A 13,225-nucleotide genomic window follows, 5' to 3' on the forward strand; every position below is an offset into this window, starting at 1 on the left:
TTATAAACAGCAAATGCATACAATATCGCAATCCAAAAATGCAAACACTGAAAAAAAAATGCAGAAATCCGCATGGCAGAAAAATGCAATCTCTTCTGCACAGACTGGTGTGCTCCCACTAAACATTTTGTAAAGGTCATTAAATTGTAAGAAGAATATATGAACCCTTAAAGCTATTCCAATAATGTGCAATGAAACTTGTTTTAATTCTATTCAATGTAATAGTTGATAGCGCATTGGATTTCATCCTTGTTTCATAATCACTGTAACACATTAGATGATGACTATCAGAGTTTTCTTGTAGATTTCTGTAACTAAACTGTGAGATGGATCTTCCAATTAGGGGGTAGCAGCCTGTCAGACCCCTCCTTCGCATTTACACTTTCCAGAAAAAAAGATGCAGATGTTCTTTGCTTTCCAGCGCTGGCAGTCTCCTGGGTGTTTTCAAGAATAGCTCGCCTCATTGTTTCACAGAGTTCTTAATGAGCCACAGTTAATTTTCAATAATGACGGCTCATTGCAGTGATTTGTCTGAGGAGGAAAGCCTGTTTCTCATCTACAACCGTGCAGTTGAGGAGGCGCATGTACATAATATCAATGTATTCAAATGCTGAAAAAGCTGCATCTCTGTACTATACAGTTATGTACAGCATCCCACAAAAGTGAGTACACTATGTATAACTGTAAATTTGCAGTCACATGAAAATAATTCAACGCACAGCTGTTAATGTCTAAACCACTGGCAACAAAAGTGAGGATTGTCAACATTTTGCCCAAAGTGTCCATATTTTGTATTTCCACCATTTTCCAGCACTACCTGCACTCTATTGGGAATAGGGTTTACTAGAGCTTCATAGGTTGCCACCTCTTCCACTTCTCCAAGATGAAGTTGGTAGATGTTAGAGACCTTACACTCCACCTTTCATTTGACTTGTAGGACTGACCCAAGGGCTTCTAGTGCAATGTGCTATGATATAGTAGGATGGTTAGAGTAAGAAGTACCCACGCTTTTCTGGTTGCAACCACTGTGCAACCACCAATACGGTGGAATTCCTGTCAACGCTCAGGTCTGTGAGGAACCTCACTGGTCGCACTCCTGGTTCTTAGAACGGTCCTCGAAAGAGGATTGGACTAAAAACAACCAACTCCAAAGGAGGTGCAAACGATAGAGGTGGAACGCACCCCAAAAATAAAATATAATCTCTTCAAACAAGTTTGAATAGGAGTGGAAGTGAATTACTTATCCCTCCTGAAGAACAACAGCTAAAACCACTTTGTAGCAATTCTAAATTTTTATTGCACAAGAATAGGGTTTGACAACACCTTTCACATGCTTTAATCGCTTCTTCAGGTCAGTAACACCCACAAGAAAGTGTTGTGTGGCTACTAGTGATTCTGTACATGCTCCTGGCTTGGAGGTGCTTATTTTTAACTAGTGCCTAATCCTATTTGGGGGGCCTATTCAAGAATCATGAGTGCGACTGGTGAGGTTTCTCACAGACCTGAGCAGTGGCAATTATACTTGTTTGAAATATAATTTTGGGGGGATGCCTCCACCTTCCAGTGTTTACCTTCCATTTTGAGGCTGCCCCACAGATGCTTAATAGTGGTTACGTCTGGGAACGTGCTTGGCCAGTCCAGCATCTTTACTCAGTTTCTTTATCAAGGCAGTGGTCGTCTTGGAAATGTGTTTGGGGTCATCATGCCTTGCGTCAGTTTCTGAAGGGAGTGGATCCAGCTCTGCTTAAGTATGTCACAGTACATATTGCCATTCATGGTTTCCTCAGTAAACTGAAGCTTTCCAGGTTGCTGCCCCACGTGCTTGAGACCATCTGTAACAAATGTATCTTGGTCTCATAAGACCACAGGACATGGTTCCCGTAATCCATATCCTTAGTCTGCTTATCTTCAGCAAACTGTTTATGGAGCGTTCTTTGCACACCTGTTGCATCCACCTGAACACCTCATTGACACTGACACACACTGAGATGTTCAGTGTGTGTTGAGTATGTGTCACTGAGGTGTTCAGGGGGGTGTGGGTTGCATCAGGTAAACAGGTGCTCAGAATAAAGGATATACTTTGGTGAAAAGACATCAGACCTGACTTAGCTCAGTTTTAGACTCCACAAGGACCAGGACCGTAGGGATAGCTGAAGCATCCACTGGGGTAACTGGAGTATTCGTTTGGAAGTTGTTTATGCTGAATTCACAACCTTATAACATGGTTTGTTCTCGCCTGGTAAGCCTCTATTCCCTTATTGGTGGTGGTGATCATGAGAGTTGTTACTAACAAAAGATATCACATTTGGGATTAACATTGTATCAAAGTACTGTTCAATTTATGAGACCAGCACTGATATTTTTTTTTAATTAATATACACATATGCCTAAAAGTATTGCTTGGATTTCAAATTTATTTTATGCAATGTACCGGTATCTTTGTAGCCAGTATATTTGCATACATTCTAGTACATTCTAGTACTGAGCACTAGATGGTTAATGGTATTGCTGAATTACCCCACAACACTAGCATTAAATACAGTGACCTACCCAACCAGTCCACATCACTCAGGAAATCTAGAAGCTGCTTGTTCTAGAATACCCTTTTTTATACAACAATATTTTGCATTGCATGTTTTATTTACCTGTACACTACTTGTCTGCAGAGCCAATAGTCCCGCAATCTACCCGCGATCGACATTGCGATCTTTCGTCTGCAGAGTCAATAGTCCCGTGATCAACATTACGACCTATATTGTGAAGAAAATAAAAACCTATCCTGGTGACGAGGTGTCATCGGCTGGTAGATCGATGGACAGCCACAGCCTGTAGTTGACCACAATTTTTGACAAATATTATGTAGGATTTATGTGGTGCCGACATCTTCTGTCGTGACATGTGGATTTAATTTGCAAGCTCCACTTCCTGAGTTAAAGGGGTTCGTGTGCGTGTGTGTGTGCGTGCGTGTGTGTGTGTGTGTGCGCGTGTGTGCGTGTGTGTGTGTGTGTGCAGGTGTGCAGTGCTGCTCGGACTTTTCACTATCTGGATCCAATTCGAATCCGTATAACCCCCTATCCGATCCGTGTCGAATATCTGGATCAAAAAATTTCCAATCCGAATCCGGGACGGATATCCGACCCCCAGTATCTGACTGGATTCGGATATCCGGATGGAAAACCGGAAGTGGCCTTTAAATTGCTTTAAAACTGTTTTTTAGGCTGCTTTCACAGTAAGACGTTACAGGCGCACGTTGGTGCAGCCTGTAACGCAGCCCAACGTATAGTAATGTAAAATCAAAGGGCTGTTCACAGTGCCCACGTTGCGTTACAGGATAACGCAGCATGTTCTGGGAAAGTGCAGCATGCAGTACGTTATATGCGGCGTTAGACTGTGTGCACATGCCCAGTAATGTTGGAGGAGGAGGTCTCCCCTCCTCCTCCTCCGCGGCCAGCCACATGGCTAATTAATATTCACCTCACTGTGGTGACTCCTGGTGAGACTGTAGTGTTGTCCGGATCATGAACGAATCGTTCATTTGATCCGGATCTTTTTTTGTGAGTCGAATCATCCGGATCACCACAATGAACGATTCGGTTCACAGTGGATGTCTGTCTGGAAGAAACAGGAACATACAGAATGTACAGTGCAGGGAAAGTCCTGTCCTGCCAGTCATTTCACCCAGTCTACTTCCCTAGTAAAATGAATCAAATGATTCGGTTCAAAGATCCGGATCTTTTCAATGATCAGATTCAAATGATCCGAATCCTTAAAAAGATCCGGACTTCCTATCACTAACCTGGAGGCTGCTTTGACGTCCAACTTCAACACCACCATGCGTTGCGTTAGGGGCACGTTATGCGACCATAACGTCCCCTAAAACGCAACGTCTAGGTGGGAAAGTAACCTAAGGGTATATGAGGCATGTAGCATCATTATTTTTGAAAGGGGAACACTAATTGATGATGTGGGGACTTAAAATCCCTCCCCCCACCAAAAAAAAAATGGCTGTCAAAGGGCCAACTGCAAAGGGACAAGTGCAAAGGGCCAAGTGCCAAATGCAAAGGGCCAAGTGCCAAATGCAAGTGCAAAGGGCCAAGTGCAGAGGGCCAAATGCAAAGTGCCATGTGCAAAAGGCCAAGTGCAAACACGTGCAAAGTGGCACTTTGCACGTGTTTGCACTTTGTTTTTTTTCTCACACAGCACTAGTTATATTGCTGTAATATTTGGCCCAAATGAATCTCAGGTACTGTCTTGACATTTTTAGCCTTCGCATTAATAATAATGTTTGTAATAACAATGTTTAGGTCTACTGTGTAACATTTGGCATCTAAAAATTCTAATTATTAGGATATTTTTTAGTCCACTTTTTAGTAGCTATTTAGCAAGTGGTAAAAAAGATGTATTAATTTATTGCACTAAGGATGGCAGCTATGACTGCAAATGTTTGCTTTTTGTTTTCAGGGCCACTCTTTGTTGTGCACTGCTCCTTGATGCCATTGTGTGTTCCCTTTTTAACTTGTGATCTGTGATAAGAAGCATCATGACAGCTGTTGAAAATCCTTGACAGATAGAGTGTCAAATGTTGTTAGTAAAATATTCATGGTGGAACATTATCATAAGGCGTTGTGTTTTTGCAGGTTTGCTCCAGGGGAGATGTAATCCAAGTGAAAGTTCTGGGTGTTCTGGCACTCATAGATGAAGGAGAGATGGACTGGAAAGTAATTGCAATCAATATTGATGACCCTGAAGCTGATAAGTTTAACGGTTAGTTATACTACCACTGCAGAGGACACAGCCGTCCTGACCATTCTCATGTGTATACACTTCTCATAAGTTTTAAGAATGGATACATTTTCAGGCCAGTGAGCAAATACATTATCAGCGTTATTCCCCAGCTTTGTTTTGAACTTGATTATGTTTTTAAATGGCACATGGGATAGGGTTCAAATTTATTTATTTTTGTCACTTTAACCTTAAGGTTGAATTCAGGGCAAATTTGAAAACTAGCCTGTGGGAAAAAGGATGATTCTTCTTTAGGAAGACTCCCCTCAGATTCCTTCTGCATCTCTTCTCCTCTTCCAGGTCCATTATGCTCTGGTCCAGTGGTGTAGTTTGTGGCATGTCTCCATTCAGCAATGGTGATTGGATAGCAGCAATCAAAGTTGTCTCATACATTTGAGTACTGGAAAGGATGGGCCTAGCAGCCATCTTTGAATTCAGAATTCCTGAAACCTTTGTTGCCAGGACAGTGGCATTGAGGGGGCAACGTACAGTACCTAGAACAGAAACAGCAATGACCAGAGAGAGCCATCTTACCATTATTGTACCCACAGGCTAGTTACACCTAGAATTCTACTGATTTACACCTAATGTACTGTGTTGGCATATACACTGCCCCACAGATGTTTTGTGCCATTTAAAGAGTCTCAATCAATTATCTACTATTAAAATCACGGAAGTACAGCTGAAATTAGCAGCATAAATTGCATTTATTTTCATCATGATCAATGTATATTGCTGTTTGTGACAGGTTTATTTTAATTACAGGCATTATTTCCAGATCTGGACCTGAAAGAATATAAAAATGGATAGATGGATTTTTTTTAAAGACCCACTCAAGCCATAATTGGCATTTTATAATTGATACTGGCAAGGTGAATTTTAAGCTTATGTTTTATATGCCCTTAGGGTCTTAGAGACTGTAATGTTTGAGTCGTCTCCCAGAATGCTAAGCTTTGGCCTTTTGTCACAATATTTGAGTCGATTCTCCAAATTTTACAGTAGGTAAACAGTCTGGGCTCCAACTGCAAGATGATGACTTGCAGTTTTGGGGGGGAAACCGGGGATACTAGCAGCTGTGGAAACATCTTGCCACAGGACAGATAGGCTTGTGAGTACTATTTTTCACAAGTACTAAGCCAAACTGTTTTTGGCTTTGCTCTTCAAAAGAACACAGTTTAGTAATACTTTGTAAAGTGAATACTGTTTATCTCTGTCTCCTATTGTCCTACTTCAGTGAGTGCCATATGGCACACTGATCATTACCCATAATACAGCTTGATCCAGCAAGCAGTTCTACTCCTTCACATTGCTTGATTGGAAGTACTTATTCTCAGCTGCTTTAAATTGTTGTGCAATGTTCTGTCCAAGTCCTGTTTGCAGTTCATAATCAACTTTAAAGGATGAGCTGTTCCCCACAACCTGATATTATGTATGTTTTAGTGATTTCTACCATCACTTGCTGTTAAGAAGCTGTGGGAGATGTGCTTTGATTAACAAGAAAAAAGGTTGAGAATAAGTGTCTGCCATGATTTCATTGCACACTGTCTGTATATGTTTGTCCTACACTTAAAGCATAACCGTGAAAGAAAAAGGAAATGTTAACCTTTTCCCTGCTGTGGCGCTGTTCATGTACCGTTGAGACAACTATGGCAGAAAGTGGTAAGTGTGAGTGACCGGACATATTCTCCTCTCCGGTGTAATGAACATGTCCGCATACAGGACTCTGTTTCTGTTGTTGCACCAATGCATACCAAGACGTTAACAAAAAGCAAGACCTAAAGTAATTTTAGATAGGTTGTCTTCTACATAAATTGTATCTGAGAAGCATTAAAATTCTTCAGCGATATCAGAAGTTAAAATTCTAGTTTTGTTGAGGCAAATCCAACTGTTTTTCGTTTGGCTCTTTAAATTGTTAGGATTAATGGTAAATAATATTCAGATAGATTAATTTTTTTTTGGGGGGGGGGGGGTTGAGTGCATACAACTAGAGCGCTATCCATTACTCCACTATTGTGTCTGTAGTACCTACCATAATGATAATGTCTATGCACCATGTCTCTGGATGCAACGTTTACATGTTACAAATAAACCTCACACTTTACGATAGACCTTAAGGCCCCGTTCACACTGCACGCGTTTCCAGCCGCGTTTTGGAAACGCGTGCAGGAGGCAGACACGCACGACATCAGACAGTGCATAGAGTGCAATGTCTGATGTTCACACTGCATGCGTTCCGGACCTGTGCGGTCCGGGAACGCATGCTGCACGCATTTTTTGTAAAAACGCGTGGCTGTCCCATTCACTTTTCAGTGATGGGATCAGCCACGCAACGCACACAAACGCGGATGGCGTGCGTTCGTACGCGTTGCGGTCCGCACGCGTTCCGCACGCATGGCCATCCGCGTTTGTGATGTGAACGGGGCCTTAGATTTCTGCCTAGACAGAGTCGCCTAATGGGAGTCTCCAGGGATGCTTTTTATTAGTGGTGTAGAAATAAGGGATGTACATTTTTCTCCTGCACTGGGGTCTTTTGACCTGAGGGGCCCCTCATCTAGCCATCCCTCAGCTGCTGCATTAGCAGTTTCTGTTGCTTAGAGATAATGGTCACCTGCTACATGTGCTTTGAAATGTGGTGAACATTAACAAACACTCTCACAAAGTGGCTGTTTTTGGAAAGCTGGTTTTGGTGGCTTCTACATTGTGACTATTACAAGTGCAAATAGTAGTGTGATGCACACCTCCTGTTGCTGTTAGTCGATGTGCCAGGCTAGGGGCTTGGGGCTACTAGGAGTTCAGTCCAGATTAGCCAGTTTTAGAGAATACAACACATTGTTGAGGATGAGGCAGTGAATGGGAGAAGGATGGATGAGATACAAAATAAATTTCTTGCGAGGATATCCAAGTAGAGTAGACCACATATACGTAATCGTATACCCTTTGTCACAAAATATAACACACAAAGTAATAACATATCTAGAATCATTAGGCAGCATTGGCATTTGCTGTCAGATAGCTTCCCGGAGATTGAGCATTTTAAAAACCCCCCCGTTAATTTCATATAAAAGACCACCTACCCTAAGAGATCGGTTAGTCCATGCTGACTGTGCATGAAATACCACTCGAACACAGACTGAGGCCCAGTGCACACCGAGCGGTTTTTGGAGCGATCCGCCGGCCGCATCCGCCTCTAAAAACGCTTGTCTAATGTATTGCAATGGGATGGTGCACACCTGCGGTTTGCGGTTTTTGCCAAGCCGCAAACGCGCCTCCTGCTGCGCGTTTGCGGTTTTCGGAAGCGTTTCGTCCTCAATGTAAAGTATAGGAAAAACGCAAACCGCTCTGAAAAACGCTAGTTCAGAGCGGTTTGCCAGGCATTTTTGTTACAGTAGCTGTTCAGTAACAGCTTTTACTGTAACAATATGTGTAATCTGCTACACAAAAACGCACGCAAAACCGCTAGGTATGTTTAGAAAACCTCTCTAAACATACCTAGAATCGCTCTGAAATCAGCTCCCAAAACCGCTAGCGTATTGCGGATCTGCTAGCGGTTTTGGTGTGCACTGGGCCTGATAGAAGAGGGACATATCCATGTTAAATTGTGTCCACTGTAGTTCTGTCATTAAGGGTGGAACATTGTTACTTCCCCACCAGGGTACCAAAATTCCAATTAGAGGGTGGCACACATGTGATTCGGATCATGTAGTGTATGCACTTAAATGCCCATGTGGCTTACTGTATATTGGTCAGACTACTCAGAAATTAAAGAAAAGGTTGTCATCGCATAAACATGCTAACAGGCCTAGTGCACACCAGAGCGGTTCGGCTGCAGTTTGCGATCCGCTTGCGGGTGCGGATCTGCTAGGGTAATGTATTTCAATGGGCTGGTGCACACCAGAGCGGGAGGCGTTTTGCAGAAACGCATACTCCCGGGCTGCTGCAGATTTTGGATTGCGGATGCGTTTCTGCCTCAATGTTAAGTATAGGAAAAACGCAAACCGCTCTGAAAAACGGCACTTCAGAGCGGTTTGCCAGGCGTTTTTTGTTACAGTAGCTGTTCAGTAACAGCTTTACTGTAACAATACAGGAAATCTACTATACCAAAACCGCTACACAAAACCGCAAAACGCTAGCTGAAACGCTGCAGAAAAATAACAAAAAGCGTTTCAAAATCTGCTAGCATTTTGCGGATCTGCTAGCGGTTTTTGGTGTGCACCAGGCCACAGAGAGCGTTTGACAGATCAGGCAGTGGCACATCATTTTGTTCAAACCGGTCATCATGTAAGCCAGCTTAGATTCATGGTAATTGGACAGGTGGGACCGCTGAGAAGGGGTGGTGATCGCGCTAAGAAATTACTCTGGAGGGAGGCCTATTGGATAAAGAGGCTGGACACAATGGAGCCTAGAGGACCTAATAGACAACTTGTTTTACCTTTTTTATAATATGCTCCATTGTGCCCAGCGTTATGGTCTAATTGAGCCCACTGCTATCCAGAAGAAAAGTTTTGCCTCTGTATTGATGGTGACAACTTCCTCTTTCTCCTCTCCTTTGTCTTTTCCCTGCAGCTCTTTCTATGGCCTATGCCATTTGTATGGATTATTTATATATGTGTGTATTGATGTTTTGAGAACAGTATGTTAATTTATCTATGGTCATTAGTCATGTGTTCTTGGGAGGGTGCGCCCTCTTTTGGTCGCACTACTTTATATGGTTGATGAGTATATTTATTTATTTATGGTAATTAGCCATTTGCCTTCGGGAGGGTGCGCCCTCTTTTGGCCGCAATGTTATTTATTCTTGATGCGACGTTATCGTCGCATCTCAGTCTGTGGCTCCTATTGGCTTGCGGCTCCGACTTCCTAGTAAACAACTGGTGACGTCAGCGGCTGTTACGTCCGCTCGCGTCTCCACATGTCTGCCCACACGCACATGGACGGCGCTGTGCGGCGCTTCCAGTGCTTCATCCTGCAAGGCTCCTATCAGGTCCGCTGAGGGCGTGGATTTGGAGCATGATGCAGAGAGGGGCGGACAAAGGGAGTCGGACTCCGTGACTCAAGGTGGGTGTTCTTCAGTGAAATGGTTAAGCGCTCTTCTCTGCCTGTTCCCTCTAAAACACAGCGAATATGTCATATAATGAAAAAGCCCCCCCTTCGGGGAAAGACTCACCAGACTTCTAGGCCTCCAAGGCCAATGCTCGCATTCGGGGTATTGGCCACCCCACAGCCTCTCTGGCAGTCCTCTCTCGGCTATTCCCAGTCTGTGTAATCAAAAAAACGAATTCCACATCGCGTAAAAGCGTACCAGTTTATTTAAAAAGTGGTTAAAAACAGATCAGTGGTGTATAACCACTCATTGGGTCAAAAAAAACTTCATCAAGAAAATGAAACACAGCCAGCCCCTTGTTTGACAAGCTACCTGATTCCAGGTACAGGGGTATGCAGAGATGAGATGCACTAAGCTTGTGACAAGGCGCACGCCTCTGTCATCTAGCGTCCCTCTCCGCAATATCTTACTGGCTAGTGCTCTAAAAGATACCGAGACTACTGCACACAGACAATCCCGCCGCGTCCAGCGAGCGTCGTGCGCTACGACGTCATAGCGCATGACGCTCGCTGGACGCGGCGGGATTGTAGGAACCCCAAGGTATTCTGTTAGGAGTATGGTGAATTCATAGAAGATTTTATTTTTTGTCACAAGTTAGTGGAAATAGATTTTTACAGTTTTTTTTCACAAAGTGTCATTTTCCGCTAACTTGTTACAAAAAATAAAATCTTCTATGAACTCACCATACAACTAACGGAATACCTTGGGGTGTCGTCTTTCTAAAATGGGGTCACTTGTGTGGTTCCTATACTGCCCTGGCATTTTAGGGGCCCTAAAGTGTGAGGAGTAGTCTAGAAACTAAATGCCTCAAAATGACCTGTGAATAGGACGTTGGGCCCCTTTGCACACCTAGGCTGCAAAAAAGTGTCACACATGTGGTATCGCCGCACTCAGGAGAAGTAGTATAATGTGTTTTGGGGTGTATTTTTACACATACCCCTGCTGGGTGGAAGAAATATCTCTGTAAATGGACAATTGTGTGTAAAAAAAAAAAAAAAAATCTCAAACAATTGTCATTTACAGAGATATTTCTCCCACCCAGCATGGGTATGTGTAAAAATACACTCCAAAACACATTATACTACTTCTCCTGAGTACGGCGATACCACATGTGTGACACTTTTTTTGCAGTTTAGGGGCTTGATTCACAAAGCGGTGCTAACAGTTAGCACGCTGGTGAAAAGCCCTTTATCACGCCTAAACTCAGTTTAGGCATGATAAGTTTAGGCGTGATAAGTTTAAGCACCAACTGGGTTAGCACCACAGTGCACAGCTGATCAAAAGTTTTGTGCTAGCAAAGTCTGGTGCACTTTGCATAGAGTTTAATGGAGCTGCTTTGCGTGCGGGACTTTGCGCACGATCTAAACTTATCTAAACGTATCATGCCTAAACGTATCATGCCTAAACGTATCACTCCTAAACTTTATCACGCCTAAACTGGCTTTTCACCAGTGTGGTGCAATGGTTATCACGCCTAAAGTCTCTAACTGGGTTAGCACCGCTTTGTGAATCAAGCCCTAGGTGCGCTAAGGAGCCCAACGTCCTAGTCACAGGTCATTTTGAGGCATTTGGTTTCTAGACTACTAACGGTTTAGGGCCCCTAAAATGCTAGGGCAGTATAGGAACCCCACAAGTGACCCCATTTTAGAAAGAAGACACCCCAAGGTATTCCGTTAGGTGTATGGTGAGCTCATAGAAGATTTTATTTTTTGTCACAAGTTAGCGGAAATTGATTTTTTTTTTGTTTGTTTTTTTGTTTTTTTCACAAAGTGTCATTTTCCGCTAACGTGTGACAAAAAATTAAATCTTCTATGAACTCATCATACACCTAGCGGAATACCTTGGGGTGTCTTCTTTCTAAAATGGGGGTCACTTGGTAGGGTTCCTATACTGCCCTGGCATTTTAGGGGCCCAAAACCGTGAGGAGTAGTCTAGAAACCAAATGCCTCAAAATGCCTGTTCAGGGGTATAAGCATCTGCAAATTTTGATGACAGGTGGTCTATGAGGGGCCGAATTTTGTGGAACCGGTCATAAGCAGGGTGGCCTCTTAGATGACAGGTTGTATTGGCACTGAAGCGCAGGATGTTCTCAAATCGTGACCTGGACATGGCAGCAGAGAACATGGGCATGTGATGTATTGGGTGCGTAGACCAATAAGACCGCAATACATTCTTTTTGACTAGACCCATGTTAAGGAGAAGGCCCCAAAAAATGTTACGTTCGGAAACTTGGAGTCGTTTCCACCGAAAAGGCTAGGCATGGTAGCTTCTTGGATTGGCGGTTGCGTATTGTGTGGCATAACGGTTGGTCTCAGCGACAATTAAGTCGTAGAGACCAGCAGTGATCAGAAAAAAAAATTCTGTCACTGCGGTGGGGCGGGTGAGGGTTTGGCCGGGTGATCAGAAGCCCGCAGGAGGCAGATTAGGGCCTGATCTGATGGATAGGAGTGCTAGGGGGTGACAGGAGGTGATTGATGGGTGTCTCAGTGGGTGATTACAGGGGAGAATGGATGCAATCAATGCACTGGGTAGGTGATCGGAAGGGGGTCTGAGGGGGATCTGAGGGTTTGGCCGAGTGATCAGGAGCCCACACGGGGCAAATTAGGGCCTGATCTGATGGGTAGGTGTGATAGGAGGTGATTGATGGGTGTCTCAAGGTGTGATTAGAGGGGGGAATAGATGCAAGCAATGCACTGGGGAGGTGGTCAGGGGGGGGGGGGTCTGAGGGCGATCCGAGGGTGTGGGTGGGTGATTGAGTGCCTGCAAAGGGGCAGATGAGGGTCTGATATGATGGGTAGCAGTGACGGAGTGATTGATGGGTGATTAGAGGGGAGAACGGATGTAAATAATGCACTGGAGAGGTGTTCAGGCGGGGTCTGAGGGTTGTGGGCGAGTGTTTGGGTGACGCAAGGGGCAGTTTAGGGTCTGATCTGATGGGTAGCAGTGACAGGGGGTGACGGGGTGATTGATAGGTGATCAGGATGTGAATAGAGGGGAGAATAGATGCAAGAAATGCACTAGCAAGGTGATCAGGGCTGGGGTCTGAGGGCGTTCTGAGGGTGTGGGCGGGTGATTGGGTGCCCGCAAGGGGCAGGTTAGGGCCTAACCTGATGGGTAGCAGTGACAGGTGGTGTCGGGGTGATTGAAGGGTGATTGATTGGTGTTCAGTGGGTGATTAGAGGGAAGAACAGATGTAAACAATGCATTTCGGAGGCTATCTGAGGGCGGTCTGCGTGCGATCTGAGGGTGCGGGCGGGTGATCAGGTGCCCGCAAGGGGCTGGTTAGGGTCTGATCTGATGGGTGTTGGTGACAGGGGGTGATTGATGGGTGATTGACAGGTG

At 44.2% G+C, this 13,225-nt stretch overlaps 1 protein-coding gene across 2 annotated transcripts in view; it reads left to right on the forward strand.

Moving 5' to 3' along the window:
- PPA2 (inorganic pyrophosphatase 2) overlaps nt 1-13,225 on the forward strand; it is a 52,224-nt gene that overhangs the window by 25,807 nt on the left and 13,192 nt on the right. For both annotated transcript variants that reach the window (XM_068270695.1, XM_068270703.1), the window contains exon 7: nt 4,638-4,764. In XM_068270695.1, coding sequence (XP_068126796.1) covers nt 4,638-4,764 — 127 coding nt within the window. The remainder of the gene's footprint in view (nt 1-4,637; nt 4,765-13,225) is intronic.

The sequence above is a fragment of the Hyperolius riggenbachi genome, chromosome 1 (genome assembly GCF_040937935.1).
Source record: "Hyperolius riggenbachi isolate aHypRig1 chromosome 1, aHypRig1.pri, whole genome shotgun sequence".
NCBI lineage: Eukaryota > Metazoa > Chordata > Amphibia > Anura > Hyperoliidae > Hyperolius > Hyperolius riggenbachi.